The sequence below is a fragment of the Etheostoma spectabile genome, chromosome 3, assembly GCF_008692095.1.
Source record: "Etheostoma spectabile isolate EspeVRDwgs_2016 chromosome 3, UIUC_Espe_1.0, whole genome shotgun sequence".
NCBI lineage: Eukaryota > Metazoa > Chordata > Actinopteri > Perciformes > Percidae > Etheostoma > Etheostoma spectabile.
In genome coordinates this window covers 32016579-32043508 of record NC_045735.1, presented here as the reverse complement: position 1 = coordinate 32043508, position 26930 = coordinate 32016579, and the positions used below count along the sequence as shown (strand labels likewise).

The window sequence follows — 26930 nt, the reverse complement described above, 5'->3', positions numbered from 1 at the left end:
CCCCCCCCCCATACTTAAGTTCTGTGGACCTATTAGGGCAAAATGTTGTTTCCACAATGCATCAGGCTTGTCTACATGTTCATTTGCAAACTTCATACACTGATTTTTGTGGTGAGGACGTAGAAGAGGTTTTCTTCTGATGATTCTTCCATGAAGAACATATTTGTACAAGTATCTCTTTATAGTGGAATGGTGTACCACAACTCCAGTGTCTGCCAGGTCTTTCTGGATGGATGTGCAGTCAAACATGGGTTTGGACTTGCTTTTCTCACAATCCTGCGAGCTGTTCTGTCTAATATTTTTCTTGGTCTTCCAGATCTTGCTCTAACTTCCACTGTTCCTGATGACTGCCATTTCTTATTACATTCGGAACAGAGGATATTGGATTCCGAAAACGCTTTGCTATCTTCTCATAGCCTTCTCCTGCTTTGTGAGCGTCAACTATTTTCAGTTTCAGTTTTCTAGACAGCTGCTTAGAAGAAGCCATGGTGCTGATTGTTGGGGCACGGTCAGATGAGTCTGGGCATTTAAAACCTTAAGATTGACATCACCTGGTCTTTCCAGACGATGACTGAGAACAATCCATGACACTGTCAGGTCTCAGCTTTCCAAAGACGGCGGTGCATGCTATAAATTCTGCAGGGTGCCCAAATTTTTGCAGACGCCATTTTTGGTTATCTGTTATTTTGAAAGTGTAAATGATGGAAATAAAATCTAACTTTTTGTGACATATTACACGAATGTCTAATCTGTCATTTGATATTTTTTGGAAAATTTTCCATCTTTTCTTGGCTTCTTTATGCACATTAATACAGTTTTTTACCTGGGGTGCCCAAACTTTCGAGCCCCATTGTAACCCTATGGGGCAAATGTTTTTTTTGCAATTAAAAGGCTCAGATCATTATTGTTAATAGTTGTTATTAAGTGCCTTAAAACATTATGGAAAGGATCTCTACACACATGGGCCTTTTTAAAACCTCTATCTCCCCCAGTAAGAGCGTTTGCCCCATGTTGGCGTTGTGCAGCGGCCTGGGTGTTTGCTGCGTGTCATCCCCCTATCTCTCTCCCCCTTTCATGACTATCCAAAGTCACTTTAATAAAGGATAAAGCCCCAAAAAACAATCTTTAAAAAATAAATAAAAGACCTTTCTGTTTAACCAAAAACAGCTCTAGAGTCGATAGCGCTAAACCCACCAGACTCCATTTAAAAAAACAATACTTTTAGCATGTGTAGAGCCAATATATTTTTTACATATCAACAATTTCTGACTAAAAGGGAGTTTTTATTCGCCACAGTCACACTGAATGCTTGCCCTTGGGGGAGTTACTAGAATTTTTGGGTGTTTGTAAATTTTAGAGTGTGGCCTGCTCTATCTGTAAAGTGTCCCGAGATAACTCTTATTTGTCACTGTAGATATATAATAATATCCCGTCTTTGGGGATAAATATGGGGTTAAAAAATGTAAAAGGATATATGAGATTATCAAATGCATATTTTTCCTTATAAATTCACAAATATGTTTTGTTTTGTTTTAGTGTAAGTACTTGGCAAATGTGTGTAGTGGAATTTCCAGCTTATGAACTCATGCTATGTAAGTTGAGACAGTGGGACCCAGGTGTCAATCAGGTCAGTGTCCAACATAACCTCATAACCTTTCCAGGCAGAGGAGTACTTCAACTTTCTGTCTCCATATATGATCGGAGACGTAGCAGCTGTATGATAAAACTGTGCTGCTCACCCTTTCAAGGCAGTAGAGAAAGGAAACACATAACACATTTAGTCTAAACTGAGATTTTTGGGCGCCCGCAATATCTTTGTTTACTTTGAAGATTCCACTAAACGTTGACGCCTAAAGCATGAGTTTAAATACACCTTTAGGAAGACAGGAACTTCAGAGAGTTGGAACAGCACTGGAACAATAGCCCATGGTGGTCAGACTGTACTGCCTGCTTAATGCTCTCCTCAATTGAGATTTCATTAAATGCTCTTAAGTGTGTAGCGTTGATATGGGAAAACTGGTAATTGTAGCCTTTGAATGTGTGTGCACGTGTGTCTGTGTGTGTGTGCGCGCGTGCGTGCGTGCGTCTCTCTCTCTGTCCATCCGTCTGTCCGTCTCTCTCTCTCCACGTTGGCTCATCTAACCACATCTCTGTCATGCTAATTCCAGCATACAGACCCCTCGTCAGACCAAAGCCCACCTTAAAGCAGATGAAAGTCTGGCCGGGGGGAGCCGTGTCGGCTCTGCAGGACTGCTTTGAATGATCTGACTGGTCTGTCTTCAGAGACAGACCAGTCAGCTGCCACCAAAGGCCATACCACAGACATTAAGGAGTATGCTGATGTCGTATCAGGATACATACTCATAAGATACAAGTGCATGGGTGATGTCTGTGTCACAAAAAACATCACAGTCCGGGCAAACCAGAAACCATGGATGGCGACAGAGGTCCAAGTCTTGTTTAAAGCCCGGAACTCTGCCTTCAAATCAGAGGATGTCACTGCTCTGAGGTCTTCAAGAGCCAATCTGAGCAAAGCAATCAGATAGGCAAAGAGGGCACAACAAATCCTGGGCTTCTTGCTTAGGGAGCGTGCAGCCCAACTGTCTCATGTCCTCACAGACAACTTCACAGACATATTCATATCTCCCTGAGTCAAGCTGATGTGCCTTCATGCTACAAAACCTCAGCCGTCATCCCTGTTCCAAAAAACCCCCACCATCACTAGTCTGAATGACTACCGGCCCATAGAACTCACTTCCTTACTAATGAAGTGCTTTGAGAGATTAGTAAAGGACCACATCTCATCTGCCCTCCCCCTTCACTGGAACCATTTCAGTTCGCCTACCACCCACACCGCTCTACTAGGGATGCCATATCCACTACACTACACTTTAGCCTGGAAAACCTGGACGACAAGAACTCTCTTGTGTTGGTTGGTATCAGCTCGGCATTCAACACCATAATTCCTCAGCATCTGGTCAACAAGATGGGCTCAGATGCACTGGGCATGAGTTGTCCTCTGTGTAACTGGATACTGGATTTCCTCACAGACAGGCCTCAGTTTGTGTGGGTAGGGAACAACACATCCATCATCATCTTACTGAGCAATGGCTCCCCGCAGGGATGTGTTCTCAGCCCTCTTCTCTTCACACCGATGACTTATGACTGTTTTGCAAAATCACCAATCACATCATAAAGTATGCGGACGACACAACAGTTGTGAGTCTTATCCAGGACGGAGATGAGAGGGCATATAGGGAGGAGGTCAGAATTTAAGCATTCTGGTGCAGGACAAATAACTTAGCCTTGAACGTCGAGAAAACCAAGGAGATGGTGGTTGACTTCAGGAGAAATCGGTCCGTGCATGCCCCGATCCACATCAACAGGACTGCTGGGGAGACTGTAAAACAGAGTCTGCACTTCCTGCGGGGGTTGAAGAGGGCCCACCTCAGTCCATCCATACTGACCACTTTCCACAGGGGCACCATTGAAAGTGTTCTGACCAGCAACATTTCTCTCTGGTTTGGGAACTGTAACGCTACAGAGAGAAAAGCTCTGAGCAGAGTGGTGAGGATGGCTGAGCAGACTATTAAGACTACTTTGTCGACCATTCAGGAGCTGGCCAAGAAAAGATGCCTGTCAAAAGCAAAGGACATCATCAAGGACCCCCACTCACCCTGACCAAAGACTGTTTTCCCACCTCCCCTCTTGCAGGAGGTACCGCAGTCTGAGAACAAGAACTGCAAGGTTCAAGAACAGCTTTGTCCCCACTGCTGTCAGACTATTGAACAATGAAACCCACTAAAACAGACCAATCAATCTGAATACTATTCATTAATCATTTAATTTTCCCATATTGAATACTGATTTAATGGCCGCTTACTTCACAACCCAAATGCACACCCATACTGCATGCAAACACCAGCAGCTTATTTAACAGAAATCATGTTCCCCTAACATTGTTTTCCAATTATCCTAAGGAATGTGATTCTTATGTATGTGGTATATTTAAAAAAGCTTACTAATGTTACCTGGACTGTGCACAGGGGTGGTGATGGTGATGGTAGTGGTGATGGTGGTGGTAGTGGTAGTGGTAGTTTCCTCTCCATTCTGCTCCAGCCCAGGCTGACCAGGCCTTTCTACATCTCCCTCCCTGGCAGCAGCAGCAGCAGCAGCAGCAGCAGCTGAGGGGACGGTTGCAGCATCTTCTGGATCTATTAAACCCACACTGGTGACTGTAGCAGGGGTGATGGAGTAAGAAGTGGCTGCAGATGCGTGCTTTACAAGGGTCGTCTGCATGTTGGCGCTTCCAGCATTCTCATCTGAAGCCCTTTTCTCATCGGGATCCAGGGGAGTCCCGGATAATAGAGGGGGGAAGTTGGGCTGAGAACTGGATAACCCACTGTGTTCAAAGTAGTTTGGCTGACCGTGAGGACGCTGGCGGGGATTCCTGTAGAGTGGGTGGTGGTTGGGAACATTGACAGGTGGGGCAGTGGTGACAACGGGGGGCCTCCTGCCCGTGTCCTGGGTGGTGGGGTACAGCCTGGCCCCGCTCTCCGCAGGGCCCCCCGGGGTCAGAGATAGAACGTCCTCAGAGGCAGACGCAGCTGAGAATAAAAAGAGAATAACAGATAACAAATGCTGCATTTGTTGTCAATGTCTGAAAAGGAATTGAAATATAATTTGTTGGATACATATATATATATATATATATATATATATATATATATATATATATATATATATATATATATATATATATAAATAATATACTTTTGATATGTACTTCTTTAATCTTGTTTAATGCAATAACTAGGTTGTCTGTCAGTCGGTGTCTGTAAAGAAAAGGCTTTCCCTTTTGGAGATTTTGGCCGTGCAGGTGCAGAGACGCCTGGCTTCACTTTCCCTGCCTTTTCTCTGCTTTGGCTCCAAACCTCTCCATCCACAGCCATTTAACACGCTGCCAATCCCATTTTTAATTGTTTAATGATGGATCATGATGCTACAGCAAGCAACCAGCCTGTGTCATAACACATATCTGCAACAGAGGCCAAGAAGCCTTCAATCCAAATCACAGTGTGCCAAAGCCAACTCATTCCAGCAATATTTAACAGATTAACACGGTGACATGCCACTTTTTTACTTAAAAGTCAAAGCAGCATTTATTTTCCTGAATTTCTTTTCTTCTGGACTGGGGCAATAATTCAAATTTGTAAATTGAAAATGGCAATGAAATAGTCTTTCTCATCTTTCCTCATCACACATATTTTACATGTCAAAATAAAAATGGCAGATGTAGGATTTTTGTTGTTTGTTATAGGAATATAAAATTTAATGCATTCCAGTGATTGGACAAACAAGGATTTTTTTAATTTTCTAAAATGGGCTGAATTAGGTCTTCCCACCCTATAACAGGAATATTTTTCCAACATGGCGTTTGCTTGTTGTATAATAATATTATATAATAATGCATTGAGCTTTGTTGTGTGTTTATCATTGATGCTTTTTAACAAGTAGAACTGTTGCAGGCAGTGCAGAGTTATACATGTCTGAAGGCGCCAGGGCACAGCACATGCTTGATTGCATCCAAAAACTACTGTAACTTTCCGAAACCAACAATCACACATTCATGCCTGCTTGATTGGTCAGGCGTGTGGAGGTAAGACAGTCAGCAGGGCTTGAACTTCTCTTTCAAGCTCTCTTCATGTGTTCTCTTTATATTACTTTCTGTGAACAACTGGGTGTAACAGCATGAATGCCTTCTAGAAGACGAAATTATGCGCTCTTATCCCTATTCGTTCAATTGAGCATGTCTCCCTGCTCTGTATGATGGCAGGCCTTTTGTCCTGCCTTTGAATGTGGCCATTCAGAACAGCCACTGTACACCGATCTTTAGATGTGGTCGAAGAACACGTCACACAAACTAGTTTGTTCGTAACTCTAGCCTCCAATTTACTAAGTGGTCCCTAGCGCTACTTATCTTTCTTGCCCTCTGTACATTTTGTGTGCACATATCCTGTTGCATTCTGAACAGCGCAGGTAAAAAGCACACAATAGACTTACACTACATGAAAAGATACACATCTGAGTTCCAGTAGATTTTGCTATGAGCTTCATTCCTAGAAAACTGGTCCCAGGTGGTCTCTAAGTTACAAAGTATTAAAAAGAATATGCTACATGCGAGCATAATACCTGCAGAAATAATAAAAGTAAATAATAAAAGCATTACGACTCAGGCCCACCTGAAACACAGTGCTTCAAAATTGTGTAATAATGCAAAAGCCACCTCAAGGCCCCTCAGTTTTTGTGCTTTGGTGTCCATGTTACCAAACAAATATTGTTAAAGTTAGATGTGATGGAATAGCACATTATGTCGCACTGTACAGAAATCCATTATTTTAGTAACTCAGTGTGGAAATTAGCAGACTTAATGCTGTCAACAGCAAAACTGGAAGGACTGAGCAGACATTCCTACTTTGCTGCGGTGTAGTGTTTATTTTAACCACATTATGAGTATGTATAAAAATGAATAGTTCCTGCCCCAAATCTCTGTTTCCCTCCTTAAAATAAGTCACTGATGTATCTTAGTCCTGAAATGTACGTTTTATTTCACAGAGCAGCAGTGATTTTGACAGCAGAAAGTATAACTTCATAGCCAGGGAATAAATCTGAAATTCAGTCACCCTCTTTATCTCTCCCCGTTCACTCTGACATCAAGGCACAGAGAACCTGTCTGGGGCTTCTGGATGGAGACAGGAACATTCACTCACACAGCTCTGCACTCCCCAAAGCAAAGTCGCTCCATCTTTAAAAGCTGGATTTTAGCCATATCTCCTAGTTCCAACACTTCTCTATGTGGAGCAGTGCATTAGTGCTGTTACACCACTGTGTAATTGGTAGACTGAAAACGTCTTGTAAAAAACCAAACCGCATAAACCAAACAATTCTGGTGAATTGCTCACATCAGTGGCTTCTTCCATCCTCATAATAAGACTTAATATTCATTCCTGAGGAGATTTGATGAGCCGCTATAATTCTCCCAGTGTAATGATCAGCGCTCCCCTCCCAAGTGCACCTGTGAGATCTAATCTGAGACCCCTTCAGGAGGCTATCATCTGCTGAGGGAAGTCTTATGTTTCTTTAACAATGCTTCATTTCCACCATAATAGCTCCCACTCTCCGCCAGCTAATAGCTATCTGCTTCAAACAATCAGGGTTTATCGTAGCTGAGCCACTTCCCACCCAGCACCTCTCTTCTCAAACACACTTGGCTCTTTGCACAGTATCAGACACATTGGTAGAAAAATGTACAAGAACTACAATGAACGAGACAGAATCCCAAAGTGACTGACTGGAGGTCTGCCTTTACCTGCTGCCACAAGGTGGAAGATATTGTAATCTCTGGGTGAGCAGTGTGTTTTGTCAGTTCCTTTGGCTAAAAGTAAATCAGAGGAGTGAATGAAACATGACAGATGCTGTGGAAGCAGACAGCTCTGGAACTGTCCACAGTCAAGGGTGTCTGTTTGCTTTCAAAAAAGATGGGAAATAAAAAAGTCAGGGGTTCTTTAACCAGCCTAAAAATGTGAATGCAAATTTTTGCATTAAAGGGTAACTACCGTCACTTAGACACAAAAACAGGAAATTAGGGTCCAGGTGTAGTCACCCTTTAAGACACACCACCACATGAGTTTGGGGGGGGGGACGTTAAAACCGGGGTGTGGTTGTCGTCCCCAGACAATTTTGAGCGTTGAACACTTTTCTGCATTCTGATGATTTTTTTGCAACAATTAATGTCTTTTCTGCATCAATTTAAAGTGCAAGTGTCGTTAATTATTATTATTCATTATTTTCCTGTATTGTTTAAAACTTTCCACAAAATCAAATCATCACACGTGTTTTGGGTTGTTTTTTTTTAGGTATCATAAAAGCCATAAGCTTTAAACTTTACGTTTTAAATCGGCATATCCTCTGCAAAGCCTACTCACCAACACCAGATCGATCACACACAAAATGCATGAGGATCGAGACGAATTTAAACAATGTCTGAGTTGAAAACGTATATTATTGTCATGTAAAGACCCTATTCATGTTGCACAGACTTTTTAATTGTATCTGTTAGGAGGCACAAAGGCACTCTAAAACCTGCCCCATTCACTGTTGTTTTAGCTCAGTGGAAGCTTGTATATGTAGCTGCAGATACTCCGTGTTGCCTGCACAATTCAGGTCGGGTTTTTTTTCAATCGAAAGTACCGCACAATTATAGTGATTAAAATTAATGTAAAAATTGGCCGGAATTCTCCTTTAAGAACTAAAGTTCTAAAGTTCTAACCCTAAAGTAACTAAAGGAGTGTAGAAAATTAGGATTTTTACGTAGTTATCTCATATAGACTATTTTTCTCTCTCTCTTTCTCTCTCTCAATTTCAATTTTAATTTCAATTTCATGTTGCTTTATTGGCATGACAAAAAATACATCTGTGTTGAAAGCATAAGAACACACATACATATAAACAACAACATGGAGTAAATCCATCTGATATAATAATACAAGTAAACGGGACACTTATGATATCATTGTAGATATTAAACAAATTATGTGCATTTCCCTCAAAGGGTACATTGAAACAATAATAAAAAATAATGTAAAAATAAAAATGATAATATGTAAAATAAGATTTGTTTTGCCTTGTAGTGTGGCAGGAGAAGACATATTTAGCTGCTAGCCATGCCGTGATTTAATCTTCCCATAATAAAAACAGAATCTTTTTGTCCTCAGTGTAGGTAGTAAAGCCTGGTATATGTTTTCAATTTTTTGGAAATATTTGGTTCTTAAGTCTTCATATTTGGGACATGTACATAGGAAATGTAATTCTGTTTTGATATCCTGGTGGCAGTGTGTACTCTCTTTCTTTCTCTCTCTCACAGGGACACAGCGTCCAAGCCTCAGCCCGGTAAATGTTCATCTCCACAAAGGATACAGTTATGTCTGTTCCTTTCTTTTGCTTTTTCTTTCCTTCAGGAGCAGTTTTCTAGTCTTTGTGATGCAGCGAGAGGGAGAATGTGAAAAAGGGGCAAAGCACCTTAAGGGACACTTTGATGTCTTTCCCCTGGGCTGTCAGAGAGCCACGGCCGAATGTAAGCCTCCCCTTGAATAAACCAGGAGCCCAATACAAATCCCAGTCATTACAGTTCAGAGGAGTTTACAGTAGGAGACAGAATGGCAAGGAAGAGAGGATCCAAAGCCTGATCACTGGATTATTTTTAACTCTCCCCATGGATGCACAGTCACTCGGCTGAAAACTGCAGTATAAATGAAACACCCGTCTGACTTAATAAGCATTCATATTGCTCTACATGAAGGTGAAAATAATTGGTCTGGATGTCCTGCTTAAATACACATACATATTTTAGTAACCAACATCACCCCACCCCGGAATATTCTCTTTTATTCATCCCAAAAGAACAAAATAAAGCACTTATTCAGCCTCTGTCTGTTTAGCGAGGAGCAACTGGATAAAGCAGCATCTTGCTGCTGACATGAAAGGAAGAAGGGAAAAGAAGCCAACGCCTGTGCCTTTAAATAGGATTTCTTTGATTTTGATTGGCTGACCACTTATTTTGTGTGCAGTACCAGAGAGGAACATGGAAGAAGTCTAGGTAGCTTTTCTAGGTAGCTCACCTGGTTGAGTGTTTGCCCCATATGCAGAGTCTCAGTCCACGGCACAGCGGCTGAGGGTTCAATTCCAACCTGCCACCCTTTGCTGTTGCTCTTTACATGTGGTTTTCCCTCTCACTCCCCTTCCATGACTAAACTGTCCTATCCAATAAAGGCCTGAAATGCCAAAAAAAATTAAATCAAATAATAGTGAAACATGAAGTCCATGAGGGAAATTGACAAAACTATAGTCTATATCCGCAACGTTCCACTTCCGAGATTGTTGAGGTGCTGCTGGAAATTGTCTTTCTTTTCGGCCGGATGTCCGTTGTCTTCCACTTTCTTTGTGTTGGCATTAGACTTCGGAGGCCAGAGACTTAGTAGTCTCACTCGGCTGCAGCCTGTGAAGCCCACGAATACTGAACCGAGCGCTTCTCCTTTTTTTGCGTCGAAGAGCCGCTCCTGTCGCCTAGCAACCTTAACAGCTGTAGCTTTTAAGTGATCAAAACATTGTAGCGCCGAAACAGTGCCAGAAGTTGTTCTTTGTATTTTACCATTTGGTCGAGTGTCTCAGAGAGAGAAGAATAAATAATAAACCCTCATGTAGCCTACACATGAACATCTCCTGTCTCTGAGACCCAGAGCTCCTGTCGGCACAGCGTGACTGGCCGCCAGATATCTAGCTACTCCTGCAGAGCTAGCAGGCGTCAGGCGGTTAATGGAGCCTCTACACTCCGAAGCAAATTTAGAGCAAATTTTTGCCATACATTTTTATTACACTGCCTGTATCTACGCAGTTAATTTCTTGCCTAAAACATTCTCAGAAGTGGATTTAACAATGAAATAGACAAAAAATAAAAAATAAAAAAAAAATTGGACAGACTTTGTGACACAACTTGTCTACGTATGCAGTTTTCGAAGACTGCCGCTCCTCATGGTCTCTGCAGGGTAAATCCAGAGAGCCAGCTAGATCTTTCCAATCTGAGTTTTCTACTGCATGACTAAAACAACTTTTGAACATACACATGTACAAACACAATAATGGCTTAACTGGTCAATATAATATAATGAGTACATTTCCACAGCACTAATTCTATCAGTGCAACAACAGAGTTGTGTCATACCACTGTGCTACTCTGAGCTACTCGTCTCTAACAGAAAAACTGTTTTCATTCATTAACAATTCAATTCTGTCTACTCTGTTGTTATTTCAATCACTATTAAGCTATTATCAATGAAACGCAACACTTGCTGCACATGTGTCACACTACAAGCCTCCCACGTAAAGACAGTTTTGCCTTTTGAGCCACCGTGAGGCTGGAAATGTGAAACATCTCTGCATCACATGTCAAGCTTCATTGATGAACCAAAAACAATGGCAAAGAGCTGACTGCAATTAATGGCCCCCTGGCAAAAAAAACTAAGTCTGAAATGATTCCATCCCTTCTTTTACCAACATATTATTTATTTTGAATTGAGCAATTCCTCTGGAAATCACTAATTAAAGGGGACTTTTGTGTATGATTCAACCATGACCCTATTTGCCCATTGAATGTGTGTCTAAGTGACTAATGTGAACAAGAATATTTGGAATTGGTCCAGTATTGAGTGAGAACACTGGAACCAGCAGCTGTGAACTGGGCTGCAACGTAACCCTATAGGACAAATGTTCACTGTCAATGTACATCCACTTTAGGTGGATTTAAGGCTCAGATTGTTATCTTAAATGTCTGACTGCATGATGGGAAGATGGTGAAGTCTCGTTCTGAAATCTTGCGAGGGGAGTTGTTGCTGGGAGACAGTGGTGTGGAGCGCCATTAAAGAGAGTTCATTGTTTTGGAGTACACAAAGCTTAGCTTTGTCTTGTCTGAAAGATTTATTAATTGCACATTTCTATAGTGAGCCAACAAAATGTCCTGTAGCTTTCATAGACGTTACCTTTGGATATGGACAGGCTTAAGTTGAGGTTACTATGCTACAATTAGCAATGGATCCTATAGCACTCCGGTCCACACTGAGCACTCTCATTTGTCACATACAATTGAGAGTACAATGTAGTTGAGCTGTTCAATTAACCCATCCTGAGTGTTAGGAGCAGTGGACAGCTATACAGTACAGCATTCGGTGAGCAACTTCGGTGACCACCACCAGTCAGAAATGCTTGGGAAAATAGGGTCCGGGTTGAAAAATAACAAAATTCCCCTTTTTAGTCAGATCTTCTTTGAACCAACAAAGAAAAAGAAAAAAAACGTCTGAATGCTGTTCTTTTCGTTTTTTCTTTCTACATCTATAAATGTAGCAGATAAAGGTTATGATGAAACTGGTTATCAAGCTTTTTAAAATAAATGGTAGTCTAATATGTTTGTTTTTTTAAATGCTAAGTTTTTTGCACTATGATTAATGTAATACATTAAATTCAATTATAATCTTATTTGGTTTCATTAACCTCATACTCATAACCAGGGTGTGATTTTCCAGCTCCTGGACGCCGGGTACCAGCAGCAGTTGTTTAGCCGCCAATAGGTGACTGTGAGCCGGCTACAGGCACTGCCAGATGACGGTCCTTTCAGGGGCCATGGTTGTTGAGCTAAACCAGAAAAAGTGAGTGTCATGCGTCAAGTTAAGGCACCAAAACGACTTGTTAAGTTTAGGAAAATGATCGGGGTTAAACCACACCTGAGAATGAATGAGCGTTTCTGGATAAACTTATCAGGCTCTGTGGTCGGCATGAAGCTGGACTCACTCACACTGGACAAACTGCTGGACATTATTGACAACGCCAGCCACCCCCTGCACACCGTCATCAGCACCCAGAGGAGCCTGTTCAGTGGAAGACTGCTTCTTCCCAAGTGTCGGACCAGCTGACTCAAGGACTCCTTTGTCCCTCATGCCATCAGACTATACAACTCCTCACTAGGGGGGAGGAGGAAATAAATAGGGTGAAAAAAGAGGACAGTAGATACACACAAATACTGGACTCACATAAATACCTGGATCTCCAACTGCTCTTAACTAATAATTTATGGTAAATGTCTTTTTATAGCCAACGGTTTTACTGTTATTTTGTAATTATTGTTATCTTTACACTGTCTTCTTTCTCTCTATACTGTATTTTGCTGAAAACTGCTGCTGGAAATTGAAATTTCCTTGCAGGAGTCATCCAAAAGGATTAATAAAGAGAAGTCTTAGTCAAAGTCTTTCCTGGGTGAAGTATTCTGCTTTCGCGGTGAAGTGGACTCCGCTCTCCGGCTTGAAAGCTCTGTGTTTTGTGTTGACACCACATTGGGCTATTTTTTATTTTGAGATCATTTTTCATTGAATATTGAAGTTCATAAATAAGTGTTTTGGCATGCATGGCCAGGTAGCTCTATATCCACTGTATTGGAAAGGGGAATGAATTGTGTGAATCCCCCTCTCTGCTATTTTCACAAATTGCACCCTGCCCATAACTGTATACTAGAATTGACAGCAAAGATCAGAATGAATTATTATCATGAATTCTATGAAAATATAATTAAATGCATGGACTTAGCTTTTCAGGAGATTTCAACCACATGTCTTTATCAGTGGATGGTACTGTTGAGCACTATGAAATCAGCTGAATCTTGAGCCAATATATGGTATGAAAAGACTGTCTCCACGGTCATTAGTACATTTTTATGCTCAATAAAATGTGCTCATAAAACAGGTGGTTCTCTCTGCAATTGAGGAAAATGAGCTAGAATTGAATGGAGCAAGAATATAAGAAGAATTTTCCATGTGGTTCATGTATAAACACATCACGTTTTTGATTTGTATATGAGGAAGAATTGATTGCAAGGCATTCAAAACCGGAGTCCTAATCTAGTGTTGCCTGTAGCAAAATGTTACCCACTTTCAAATTTCCCTCATCATATTGATTCTGCCCCTAACACCCACAGCCAGGGACACTTATTCATGCATTCTTAATAATAGCAGGTACAGGCAACCAGCATTATATATCCCAACACAAGGCGCCCAGCCTCCCTGCGGCAAACTCAACAACAGAAACATTACAGCCGTCAAATCCAACAGTGACAAAGTTGGTTTTGGAACAAGCTGCTGAATCTCTTCTATCTTAAACATATGCAGCAAATATGTTCATGACAAATGTATTCTGTTAGTTACGCAGCACGTTTGTCCTTGTTTAAAAAGTGAAAGCCCAACAAATTATCACATTTCAAGGTGCTTCTATGTAAATTATCTTTATGATATTAAGTCCTTATTTGCTTAAAAAATAAATGAAGCCAGGAGTTCAAGAGCCCACTGTTGCTTAGTTACCTATGTGCATGTGCTATAGCTCTTGAACTCTTGTAGCTCTGCTGCACATTGCAGCAAAAACCAAATACTTTCACCCAAGAAACAATCCTTTTCCGAAACTTAAAACTCCATTTTGGGGCCTAAAATTAACTGTAATCACTCCATGACGCTCACTTTTCCGTCTAAACTCCACTAAAACGGCCCCTGAAAGAATCGGCACCTGGCCGCCAGTAGGACACAGATGACTGTGAGCCAGCTCACAGTCATCTATTGAACAAACAAACTAAACAACTGCCGCTGGTAGCCGCTAAATACAACCAGCAACTGCTGCTTTGACTTTGTTTTATCTATGGAACGATACTTTATACTTAGATCAAAATACTTCTATTTTAGGTACAACTACTACTACTACTACTACTACTGCAAACAATCAAACTCATCTTGGATCTACCCACAGATAAAAAACCAAAGCTTGATGTAGAAATGATGATACATGACAGAGATTAACCCGCCATCATGCTGACATGTTTTTCTTTTTTTTATCATAAGTTGTGATAGATTGATCTTTTGTGATTACTGCTGAAAAAGTGAGAAAAAAAATCACTGCTGATTGCCTCTCTGGGGAAAAATAAAGTTCTACTTGAGTTGAAATGTATTTGAATGTATATTTCTCAAATTGCTTGGACTATAGTGGAGTGACATTACACAGTACTTGTTCTATACACAAATGGTGTACACAGTGTTTGTGGCCAGTCTTGGCTCATAGAAGTCATTGGAAGCAACACTGAAAGGCTGCAGCTCCTATTCTTCTGAAAGCTGTTAAACAGTCTCCTCTCCACTTGTGACACCTCTGAAAAAGGTCACTGTCTCATCTCCATAACGACGGAGGACAAAGACGAGCTGGGTGGATCAATAGGCAGCTCCAGCTCATATCAGTGCAGATGCATTGATCTGCTGCTTAGAGAGAAGAGGAGCGATGGTCTGTGCCAACAAACTGCCTGGACGCCTTTTCTCTCCGCAGATAAGAGAGGCAGTGACACACGTAAAAAAATCGGGGGTTTTCAAAACAAAGATTTAGGTATTCCAAGTCTAGGAGGAGCTGATTTTCCTCATCATTTTGTAAATATAACACTTCTTTAAAATTCATTTTTAAGCTTTACAGGACGTAGGGATTACCCACCACCGAGACAATTGAACCAACTGTTTTTAGGATCATTTTAGATCGAAAATTATTTTCATGTTAATTTTTTTTTACAATTAAAATATTAATTGGATTTGGAATATTAGTTGACAGCCCTATGAACATGGGGACTGCTGCTTTTTGCACTGCCCTGTCACACTTTGTTGTAGTGATGTCACCGTGCTCCCAGATTGTAGTGGAAGTATTCAGATCCTTTGCTGCAGTAGAAGTACTAATAGGCCTACCACACAGTAAAAATACTCCTGCATTCAAAACCTTACTTAAGTAAAAGTGTGTATGTTTCAGTAAAGTGTTCCCTGTCAGTGTTTTCCTCTTCTATCTGCTGTTTGTAAATTCATTTCCCCGCTGTATTAATGTGTATGTTGCAGTTTACTGCTGTAGATGTTTAAGGTTGAGTTCATTTTAACTCTTTTATAAACTTTTGGCTACTTTAATCTACAGCAATGCATCATATTCTATAAGATCATCATATGTTTGTGCCATCCTGTGAGAACCACATATATCTAAAAAGTAAAAACATTTCATAGTGTCAGAAAAACAGCCCTGTAAGGTGCTCCAGCTAAACCAGGGAGCTTTTTAAAGACTTTATTAAGCTTAAGAAGGAGGATAATGTTCTCAACACACAAAGGAACTCTTCATCCTTCAGTTCATACAAACATCAGGGGTGTTTTGAGCCCTTTTCTAGGGGGTGCAAAAGCCTCCCTAAACTTAATCCTGGCACCCCTAAAAAAAGTCTTTGTTAATCTATCATGAGCGAAGGAGTTCTGCTCTAGGAACATCACAACATTATTATACTAAACCCAGAATCTAGATGCCGAGATCATTCAGAAAAACATTCTGAACCAAGAAAATAATGCTTGTCAGCCATCAGTCAAAATTGCTTAAATCTCTAAGTTTCTCAAGTTACTGATACCAAGCACAAGCATGGTGTGGAAATGATGAGACATGACAGATATTAACCTGCCATTATCCTGACAAATGTTGTAATATATTGATCTTTTGTGATTACTGCTCCCACTGCAAAAAATTGATTGCCCCTCAGGGCACAAAAAAAGGTGACTTAAAAGCTGTGATCCTAGATCCCTGACAAACATTCATCATCAACATGTCTGGCGATACGTTGTTTTTACTGGACAGGAAGGAGAGGAAAAGTAACTAAAGCTGCAGACAAATGTAGTGGTGTAACAAGAACAATATTTACCTCTGAGATGTAGGGGAGAAGAAGCAGAAAGTAGCATAAAATGAAAATACTCTCGTAAAGTAAAATCACTTTAACTTTGTCCAGAAGTACAGGAGTAAATGTACTTAATTATATTCTATCAGTGGATCTCAGCCATTACTTTAGTGAGTACAATGTTATCATAACTGATTGGTATGACAGTCAAAACTATGAAAATAAGTCCTAAACTGAATCAAAAACCTTGTAAAAGCATCTGTAGTTTCTCCACAAACCATGGAAAGCACTGACGTGTGATCTAGGCATTCTGACTCAAACTCACACACTGTCATGATGAAGAAAATGAAACAATCTGCCATCAGCTAAATGAAACTGTGTCTTTGTTGCCAACTCTGTTCAAATCCTCCTTCCTGAAATGCCTTCCTTTCTACTTCACCTCTCTTTACATCTTTGCTTGTTTCGTCACAAACATTCACCCTTGAGCTACAGATTAGCAATAGCGGCTCTTTGTGAAGCCATACAAAGCCTGAGCAATTAAAGGCTCTTCTCTCGCTTAACAAGCTCTAATCCAGACATGCTTTTATTGCATTTGATTTTGCTCGCTGCTTGTGCCAAAAACGCTGAGAGACGGGGACCCTGCTCTCGCTCTGAGTGTAGCAATAATCAGCAAGGATCCAGACTCCGCTCAGGTTCTGGCATCTGTCACTTCCCCCAGCCACCGACGGCAAACAAATGAATGTAAAAAAACAAGTCAGCCCTAGAGAGAAGCCTGGATCCACCTATCAAACAACAGCAAATGGAAATTGTTTGGCAGCCTTCCGCCTCAGTCAGCAATGCCAGAATTTGTGATTTAGGGGAAAAGTACTTTGAGACAATGCAAAGCAATGCTCTCCATGCTGGATATGAGTGACCTAGCATAAATCCATCCAGATCTGTGGAAATGATTGAATTGTAACGGAGAACAGATTGATAAGTGGATGTTGGTGGGTGTGTGTGTGTGTGTGTGTTGTGTGTGTGTGTGTGGGGGGGGGGGGGGGGGGGGTTAATGGTGAGGTAAGTAGAAGTGGCCGTCTGCAGTCTGTGTGTACAGATAGCAAGCAGGGAGAAATTCTATTCATATGGTCTTCAGAAAACCTGTAGAAGCACTTTTCAAAGCCCTGAACACAAGCTGCAGGGTTGTAAACACCTCTGCAAAACCATACATAAAAACACAAGTATGTTTACATACAGAAAGCATTGCCATTCTATGTATGTACTGTATGCAAAGTGTAAACTGTACGGACAATAAGCATATAATTCCAATGGACCAGAGCCTTTGTGCTCTCTGATGGTCATGTTTAATATCTAACATATTAGAACTGTGGATACAATCCACTTACTCCCAACTCATCAAACACTGACGTTTGGTCAGAGTCTCAATTAGCGGCTGACACCAACGAAACAATCAACCATCCCGTAGAAACAATGGTAGCGAGAAGTATGAATAATCAAAAACCCCCGTACAGAGGATGGTTGGGGTTCTGAAGGTCAACACAACACAGGACTTTCACCCAGTGACCGGGGTAGTTTTGCATCAGTAACAAAAGCCAACGGCACCTGACCAAGTGTCACTTTTTGAAGTGATGCGAGTGAGATTGTGTTGATACAGTATGTTCTCTAAACGGGTTACAATAGCACGCTGTATGGCTGTTTTTTTAAATTATTTATCAAATGTCAGCAAAAATCATATTTTGATGATAAGGTGATAGAGTCATCCTATAATATTCGTCCAAATGAATGATTTTGAGCAAGCCAAGCATGTTTTGACACAAACCAAACAATCTTTGATATGTAATTGTGTGATTTTTCAATATCAGGAAATATTCAGATTAAAACAATTTTATCTGTATCACCCAGGCAACACATTTTCATAAACAGCTTCGTAAAATATCATAAATTCTTATGATGTCCTACGAAATAGGCTACCGCCTTTACAGTTACATTTAGCCGAGAAAAGGTGACTGTGAGCTGGGTATAGAGCACCGTGAGGGGACAGTCCCTTTAGCGGCTCATTGAGTGAGGCAAAAAATGACAGCTTTGGGGACGACAGTACAGATAGAAAAGAATTGCATGAGTTAAACATCAACCGAAACTAGTCTACAGTAACAAACAGCTGTTTACAGGTGAGTTGGCAGGAAAAACTGCTCTCATGTGAAGCCCGTTAGTTTAGAACAGATCATGGCCTGCTCTTAAACACTGGTGCCTAAAGCTAGTCTACAGGAGAAAACATTTTGTTGTACTACGTGAAATCGTTTTTATCGGCCAAAACTCGCTCTCGTGATTGAAACTTCGCTGATGTCTTTAATTATTCAAGCTCTCTGCTTCATCCTTAACACCGTTTGGGGCTAAGGGATGTCACAGCGCATTCTTACAAGACAGTTATATATGTTGTGTACTACTGTCAAATACAGAACATTCCGTTATTCCAAGAAAGGTCTTTCCATACAACTGCTCAGTGAGGAATTCGCAATGAGATTGTTTTTAATTCATTTAAGCTTGTTGCTTTTTTCTATCACTTTAAAAACGTTTTTGGGACGGTCACTAATCCTAGGGATGGTTATTCAGGTACGACATTAGACTTTACCAAGCATTAGTTATATACCAAAACAATGTACATGTGTAACCAGTGGTGAAGTCTACATGATTTGCAGGTATACACCGTATACCCAAAAGGAAAGGTCAAGGATTTCCATATACACACTTACAAACGTGCAAGGAAATGTAACAATGATTGTTTTGAGACAGATCTTTCACACTCTCGTTCATAAATTCACCCCGTCTGTGTTGCCAGTCACCTAGGGACAACAGCACAGTTGCTTGGGGGTCATTCTCTGAGGAAATGTGAAATTAACTAATATAAATCCTTACAGGAAGGTGACAAAGCAATAAACTACAAATCTTCAGTGTTTTGGAAGCTTTCCCCTGAAGCCTTTACTGCTGTTCAAGTGACCATGCAGCAGAAGTTTAATTTAAGAAACTACAAAAATCACCAGATGAGGCTGAACAACAGTAACGTTACAAAAACTTTCGGTTGGGTCCTCTGGGACGGTCGGTATGAAGCACGGAGGAAAACAAAAAACCAGTATACTCACTACAAAACTAGACTAACCAACTGTATGGGTAACACATGACCAACACAGACAACATTAAACTACTATACTCCAATAAAACGGGGTGCAAACTCGTTTACACGGGACAATAAGATCACATTAATGTAAAGTTATGACATGTTTTCATTTAAACGAAGTCAAATATTTTGACTGTATATTGAGTCCATGTAGCTTTCTATTGACAGTTTGTAAACGTAAGCGCTAAAAAGTCAAAAAGTTTCCCTGCCTCTTGTTTTAGCAAATCCTGAAAAACAAAGATTCACAGCCTGAATATATAAAAACTCTGGTTCTGTGGGATTTCTCAAATTCGTCAAATCAGCAATATTCTGCATTGAGCGTCGTGTAATAATAGTTTACAAACAGTTTCCTGTCTTTTTGGTTTGGTGCACAACTAGGCGGGACCAACATTTATTGTGAACCTAAATTGATAGGCACACCTCCCTAACCGCTGATATTGAAATGTAAATAAACAGAAAAACAACCGTGAATCACGTTCTGTGTATATTTTCTGTTGAAGTATAAAGTCAAACACTGTGAATACATGGATATTTTTTAGAGTGTGTTTTTTCAAGGAAGACTTGGCTGAGGCAGCACGAAATTACAAAAAATCCAACGAAACAGTTACTATGCCATCGATCCTTTCAGCCTTGCCAAGGCTCAATGGGCACTTTAGCGGCCTCAAATGGAAGTGAAAGACAATGATCAAAGAAATCTATCAGGTTCACTACTGATTGTGAGTACAACTTTCTATGGATGTGATCATTTGCTTAGTTTCTGTTTGCTGGTCATTCCAAACCCAATTTCAATTTTATCAAAATAGGTGACCCAACGACAAGCTGGATCTGTTCCTACCAGGTTTTAGGGGAAATGTAGTTCCACCTGAATTATGTTTTCCTTCACTTACTCTGAGCTTCATACAGAGTATATCTGCCAAATAATTACTGCTAATTGCATCAATAAATTACATTAAAAGTCATTTGGAAGTAGTAGTTTTGATAATAAAATCCCAATTAATGGTGCACTAACAAGCTCTGGAGCTTTAACCAGATACCATGGTCTTCATTAGCCGGCCAATGAAGGCTGTGGATTATGGTTTAAAAGCTCAAAAAAAGCAATTGTTTCAATTTGTTCCTAACGTTTTACAATTGGTTATTTCTACACCATGTGACCAAAGTATGATTAAAGAGTCAGTTTACTCAAATAAAAAAAATCTACTGGAAATACTTTCTACTAAATAAATCGTTGTTATGAAGACTATTGACATAGAAGAAGAAAAAGTACATGTTTTCACTGCTTTTTTTAAACGTACGCACACATGGGGGAATTATTGTCACCTCCATTGTGTTGGTCTGAAAACTAAAGGTTCAGACAGATATCTGAAAACCTTGTCACATAAAAGTGAAACTTTTTGCGTGGCTAGAAATAAATGAAAGATATTATCTGACTTATTCTGACTGACAGTCTGTGCTGATCTGGAGTTTTGATGTAATAGACTGTCTGTCAGCTCCACTGCTCTGCACTGTGTCCAGTGTCCAGCAGCCACAGCCCATCTGTCACCTCGGATCTGTCCACCTACCGACTCCATCAGTCCTGAAAACCAGCAGCATCTCTGAACAAGATGTTCCCTGGTGACAGCCTCACCAGAGGACAGACAGACGGAGACTATTTGACTTTGTTAGGGGCTGAAGGGGATGGAGAGAGAGTGAGAGAAAAGAGTAAGGCTGCAAAAGAAAACAACCACCAGGAAGAGAAAAGGCAGACAGATAAAGACAGAGAGTGAAAAGATAAAAAAGGGACAAATACGAATGGAAAGGAAACATTACGAAGCAAAGTAATTACTTAGGCTGTTACGGCTAGCCCCGAGCTAAGCAATCAGCGGCAGAATGCCGAAAATGTGGTGGGATGTGGTGGCCATATACAAATGATACGCTGACAAGCTGCAATCCAATTAGATGAAGAAATATGAGGGGTGGTGTGCTGGGATGTGGGACCTATCAGCAGCTCACAGCCGTGGGGAAGATCAAGCACTTCACCACCTTGGCTGCTTACTGCTGGCAAACGTGATGGATCACACACACGCATGCTGTACACACACATACACACAGTTATATACATCACAACCCTGAGACCCATTTTTATTGTTGTGATCATGAATAGTGGTGTAATATGGCCGTGGTGGCCATTATCTACATGATGGAGACTTATTCAAAACGGTTCAAATGAAGTCATTATACACACTTGATGCTGTGCTTCAAAGGGTAACTACAGTTTTTTTTATATAAAATGTGCTGTATTTATATAAATACAGTCTAGTCATTAGGTTTGGTCTAATATGAGCTTTGGACAGCTCATATTAGAGATGTTAGTGATTAACCCGTTAACTGTTAACCGACAATACCAATTTTGACCGATTAATACTATCAGTTAAACAGTTAAAACAATGCTATTAAGACAAAGACTAAAAAAGTTAGACAGGCAGACACACAGCTGACAACCTTGTAGGTGGATGAGTGGAGATCGGCTCAGAAAGTGGCTGCGTGTCCACGACAACGCACGAAACACTGTGGCTGCGTGACTGGTGCACATCTGCAGCTGTCAGTGGCCGTGGAAAGTATATCCAAGCCTTCTTGTCGGGTGAACTTGGTAGCATGCTGGTTGGTTTATGATCAGTTAACGAGGGTCGGCTATCGGTCAGAAAAAAACTCTAAATTAGCCTCTCTACTCATACTAACAGTCTACAGCAACACTATAGTGTATTTGTGATGCCGCGGTGCTTTGAGCTAAATGCTAATTTCAGCATGCTAACTTGTGCACACATGCTATTGTTTAGCAGACAACAAACTGCTGCATTTAGAATATTAGCTTGCTAACATTAGGTAATGTCCTCTAATGATTTTATAATAGCCAACTCTTCTTATTTTTCTTATTTTACTTAAAGTGAAAGGCTTTTGAAAGAAAATTGTACACAACTAGGGGAAACGTAACCTTTGCATTTAACCCATTCTAGCTTTAGGAGTTGTGTGCTGATGTACAGCACCCGGGGAGCAATTAGGGACTCAGTTTCTTGCTCAAGAACCCTTTTACATGCCAACGGCCAGCCTTGTCATTACAGGACAATGGCTCTTCCTCCTGAGCCACAGCTCTGATATGTAAAAATCCAGACACTAAAATGAGATAAAGTGAAATTGGGATTTCAGGATAATGCCAGTGACCTTACACTGACAGTGTTAACATGTTACTGACCCCATATGTCTGCCACATTCTCTGTTCCAGCCCAGACCTACTTAAACTACATTTAGCCTTAGTATGGCTCATGCAGTTTTTCAAATGCAGGCCCATGCGTATGTGCTAGTTGATGGCTAACCCAAGATGTTGCTTTAAAGCTATAGTGCCTAATTCTTGTCTCCCACATGAGGAATTCTAAGTAATGACAGCAAAACTGCCGGCACGCCCACATGATACAAGCTTTTGGTGACCACGCACCAACTCATTTGGCTTAAATGTAAAGCATGTTCATTAATATAAAATATTTCATTTAAACTATATACACAAAACACACTATGAACAAACAACTTCTGGGCATGTGTGAATGTCAGCCAGCATTTTGACAGGTTGAATGTCGTTGTCCTCTTCCATCTTCTGTCTTTCCTGGTACTTTCCAGTGTCCATTTTAATTTAATGTTAAATACTCCAAAGCAGAAAAAAACAATCTTCAGAACACCGACTGTATAATAAGATTTTCGGGTAAAGAGTTTAGAAATAGAAGTAGAGAAAAGGACATGACAGGACGTGTATAGAGAGAGAAATCCCGCCAAGTTATTCCAAAGAGAGAAGAGAAGAGAATTCCATTTGGGGATTCAACACAGTAATCGCCCTTCCTTCATCCACAACCCCCACTGTCTCGCCACCCTCCAGTCCATAGCATGATAGAGCTGCTGTCATTAATTCTGTAGAATAGGGTGAAAATGAAAAAGGCAGTGAGTCACAATCTCCACAGACACATATATGGAGCCTGGCCTCCTTTCATCTCTCCCAGACAAAAACACAAAGATACTATCTCCTATGCCTGAAACCCATTTCTCTGTACCATTAGGAGCTGAAATGAGGTCCTTCAGAGGACCTGTTAGCCTTGAATCATCAAAGCCTATAGTATGGTACTGAGGCGTTCACCTGCATGAGTGTTTTCTGCTCACGAGCTGGCTGAAAACCAATGAGTGGAAGCTGGATACACATTTCGGCAAAAGGTTGTGAGCCAGTGAATGGGATTGTTATGTTAACTATCCAGTGACACGGACAATAAAGGGTTTTATTTCCCTGCATTTTTGTAAGTCAATTTGTAGACACATTTGAACCCTTTTTCCAGGCAGTGGTGTGTGTTATCAAAGTCTTGCATTGCCAGACCTTCCACCACAGTACTGCGGAGGAAGGTCTGACTAGTCCACATAGGATTCTGGGACGGGAGAAAAAACGTGCTTTGGTTTATTGGCATTTCTTTAAACCAATCACAATCATCATGGGACGGGAACATGTGTACGTTCAAAAGTTGTTTAGTCGTGCAACAGAAAACTCAGATTGGAAAGATAACTGTCTGGATTTACCCTGCAGAGATCTGAGGAGCAGTTAACCATAGTCCTCAGAAATCCACGGGAGGTTAGAACGCTAACACAAAGAAAGAGGAAGGTTACTGGAGCAATCCCAGAACTGAAACGTTGTTGATATAGACTAGTGTAATGACAACCTGTTCACTAGCTTATCGGAGTCAAATCTGGGAAACTGTGTACACTAAGTATAAATACTAGGTACCAGACCCAAAAACAGAGGTACTGTGCACACCAAAGCAAATTTTTGGTGAACCGTTGCACTGTTCAAATATGTAACATACAAGTGTTTATCATCATCATCATTGTAAAATGTTGCCCCCAATGGAGTAAATTACGTAGTGTTAAAGTCAAAGTGAAATTTAAGTGGTCTTTACTTTAGTGAAAAGAAATACATTATAATTATATAATTTGAAAATAATACCTATTTTTGGAACATGGACAAAATGAATCTTCACTAGAGATTTCAACCACATTTCACGGTGATCATCAGTAAATGGTACTAACTCCACCCATGCTGAAGTCATGCAGTAACATTTTTGGTATTCAGTATTAAAAGGTTTCTGGATTATCCACTTTTTTCATCTGAATGTCATGTTCAAAATAAATACATATAAAAAAAAACTAATTTCTTTGAGTTAAGAAGAAAAAGAAATGTCTTTTGTATCGGTGATGTTATGACTTGAAGGTTGTACTGTACAGTATTCACATGTGTGTAGTTATTGAACAGTAAAAAGGAAACAGAGTGTACAGTAATACGTTTCTCTGCTTGAGCACAAGATAATAGACACAGACTCTCAAAAATGAAAGTGAACTAGCAAATCACACAAAACATAACCCCTAAATCAATATGTGGCAGGTTTAGATGCAGCACCATTGTTCCCCGGGAGAGGAGGGAGAAAAGAGGAAGCCAGCTCTATTTCCACTGCTGGGAATGCCGCTGATGCTGCGCTGTGTTCCACACGGCTGCCCGCCTTCACCAAACTGACAACCACAAAAATGAGTGTTTACTGCTCTCCGGTGAAACAAGATAAGCCCCCCATGGGCTTCTCCAATCCAACAGGTAGAGAGGAGAGACATCTCAAAGTGGCAGGAGGCTGGATGAAGGAGATGAGGGGGGCCAGGGTGATAAAGAGGCGGAGGGAAGGGGGACAGACATGAAGATTTGGAAAGCAACATTTGAACCAGTTCAACATGGTGCCAGTGCTTCTGACCGATACGTGGTTATCACAGGCAAGCTGTACGGTATCAACATTATCTGCCACGGAGTGCTCCAATTCCATTTTTTTTTTGCAATACACCACCACTGCCACACACTATCCCCATAACATACTGTACATACTACATCATGCAACATGAATTGGACTTTCACAAAAAAAGCACTGCTTAGAAAAAGGTGTTTTAGACACAATTGCAGAGGTTTGGTGAAGTTTTGGCACAGCAAGTTTGAGCTAGCAAAGCAGTTTGGTACTTCTATGTGTGGTATTTATGCAGTTTTGAAGATCGCACAATCTCTACAAAGCATGCAGCCATAAAACTGAAGTAAAGCACACCCTCCCATGTAATACTGATTACTGAAATAAAGCACATATCTGAAAGTACGCAGCAGAGAAACTGAACTTCAAATCCCAGAGATTCAGTTAGAAGCTACTAAACTACTGTGAGCTGAGTGCGCAGAGAGACTTTTCATTGCAGCTTTTGTCTTTGGTCTCCTGCACAGACATGAGTTCCCCTCTTTCTATTTAAAAAACTGGTGATAAGTGCATAATAAATGATTTATTAACCTTAACAAGGCATTATTCTTTAGATTGGGAAGATGCAGAACGCACAGTTAAATGCTAATAAAAGCATAAAAATGCATTTCTTGTAAATGCTTATAAATGTCTTTTCATCTAACAATACATGTGTTTATAATGCTATTATTAACACATCAGTATGCTAATTAGCAGCTTATAAGGATTTCTGATGTGATGACCAAAAGAAGCCTTATGAAGCTTCGGCAACCATTTTATGTATTTTCTGAGGCCACTAGATGGCGCTCTTGGTCAAAAGGAAAAGGCTTAAGGAACGATAATTAATGTTGAATACAGAGCACCATCTAGTGGGCTCAGAAAAAAAAGAAAATGCTTCATTAAGCTCCATGAGGCTTCATTTGGCTATCACTAAATCAAAAGGCCGATTACCTGTGAACTAATGCTTATTACAAGGACCTTAAAACAAAGTGTTACTGAAATAGGGTTATTTAAAAATAGATGAGCAGGAATGGGATCAGTTGTGACCAATCCAGCTTTAACCTGAAGCCATCAGAACGTAGAGGGGACAGCATAGGGCATGTGGGGGCAGGGGGGGGGGTTATACTCATATGTGCTTGTAGCTGTTTGAGGAATCAGGCAGCCTGACAAGTGTGAAATTTGAGTGAAGCCACTGGAGTGGAACGGAAAGGACTGTCAACATCCAGTGGCAGCGGGAGCCCAGATGAAACGCTGGCGCTGTAAAGACCTTTGAACTTAAGATAGAAAGGGACTCTGGCGGCAACAAGGGCACTCAGCGGGAAAATAAGCCATGCGCTGATGTCTTACAAGGTTCCAGTCTTGTTTCACCAGCCAGATTGGAAGCGATCCTTGATTTCCCAAGTGCAATTTTTAATCACTGAAGTGTGAGAGAAGGATAGCCAAATGGATTAATCTGAGAGGAAAACAAATAAACAAACCGGCTGTATGTTCAGGGGTGAATTTAACTATCATCTCAAACAGTAAAGCAATTAGAGGAGTTTGTTTAGAAGTGGAATGAAAAGAGGAAGTATTTCTCTCTGGTCTGATTAAAATACTCCCCCACTAAGCAATCTGCATATCAGTGCAGTGACCAGAATAATTC

General features: G+C 40.7%; 1 protein-coding gene and 2 long non-coding RNA genes across 3 annotated transcripts in view; 1 reads left to right on the top strand and 2 right to left on the bottom strand.

Moving 5' to 3' along the window:
• The window catches only part of LOC116676769 (uncharacterized), a 614404-nt gene that overhangs the window by 269698 nt on the left and 317776 nt on the right, over window positions 1–26930 (top strand). The window lies entirely within an intron of this gene.
• LOC116676607 (seizure protein 6-like) overlaps window positions 1–26930 on the bottom strand; it is a 317474-nt gene that overhangs the window by 230744 nt on the left and 59800 nt on the right. The window contains 1 exon segment of the mRNA XM_032507601.1: window positions 4032–4607. Coding sequence (XP_032363492.1) covers window positions 4032–4607 — 576 coding nt within the window.
• On the bottom strand, window positions 7602–11339 carry LOC116676735 (uncharacterized). The gene is made up of 3 exons (XR_004328817.1): window positions 11166–11339; window positions 8156–8166; window positions 7602–7612 (listed from the first exon to the last, which is right to left on the bottom strand). It is a non-coding gene; the product is annotated as an uncharacterized LOC116676735 (long non-coding RNA).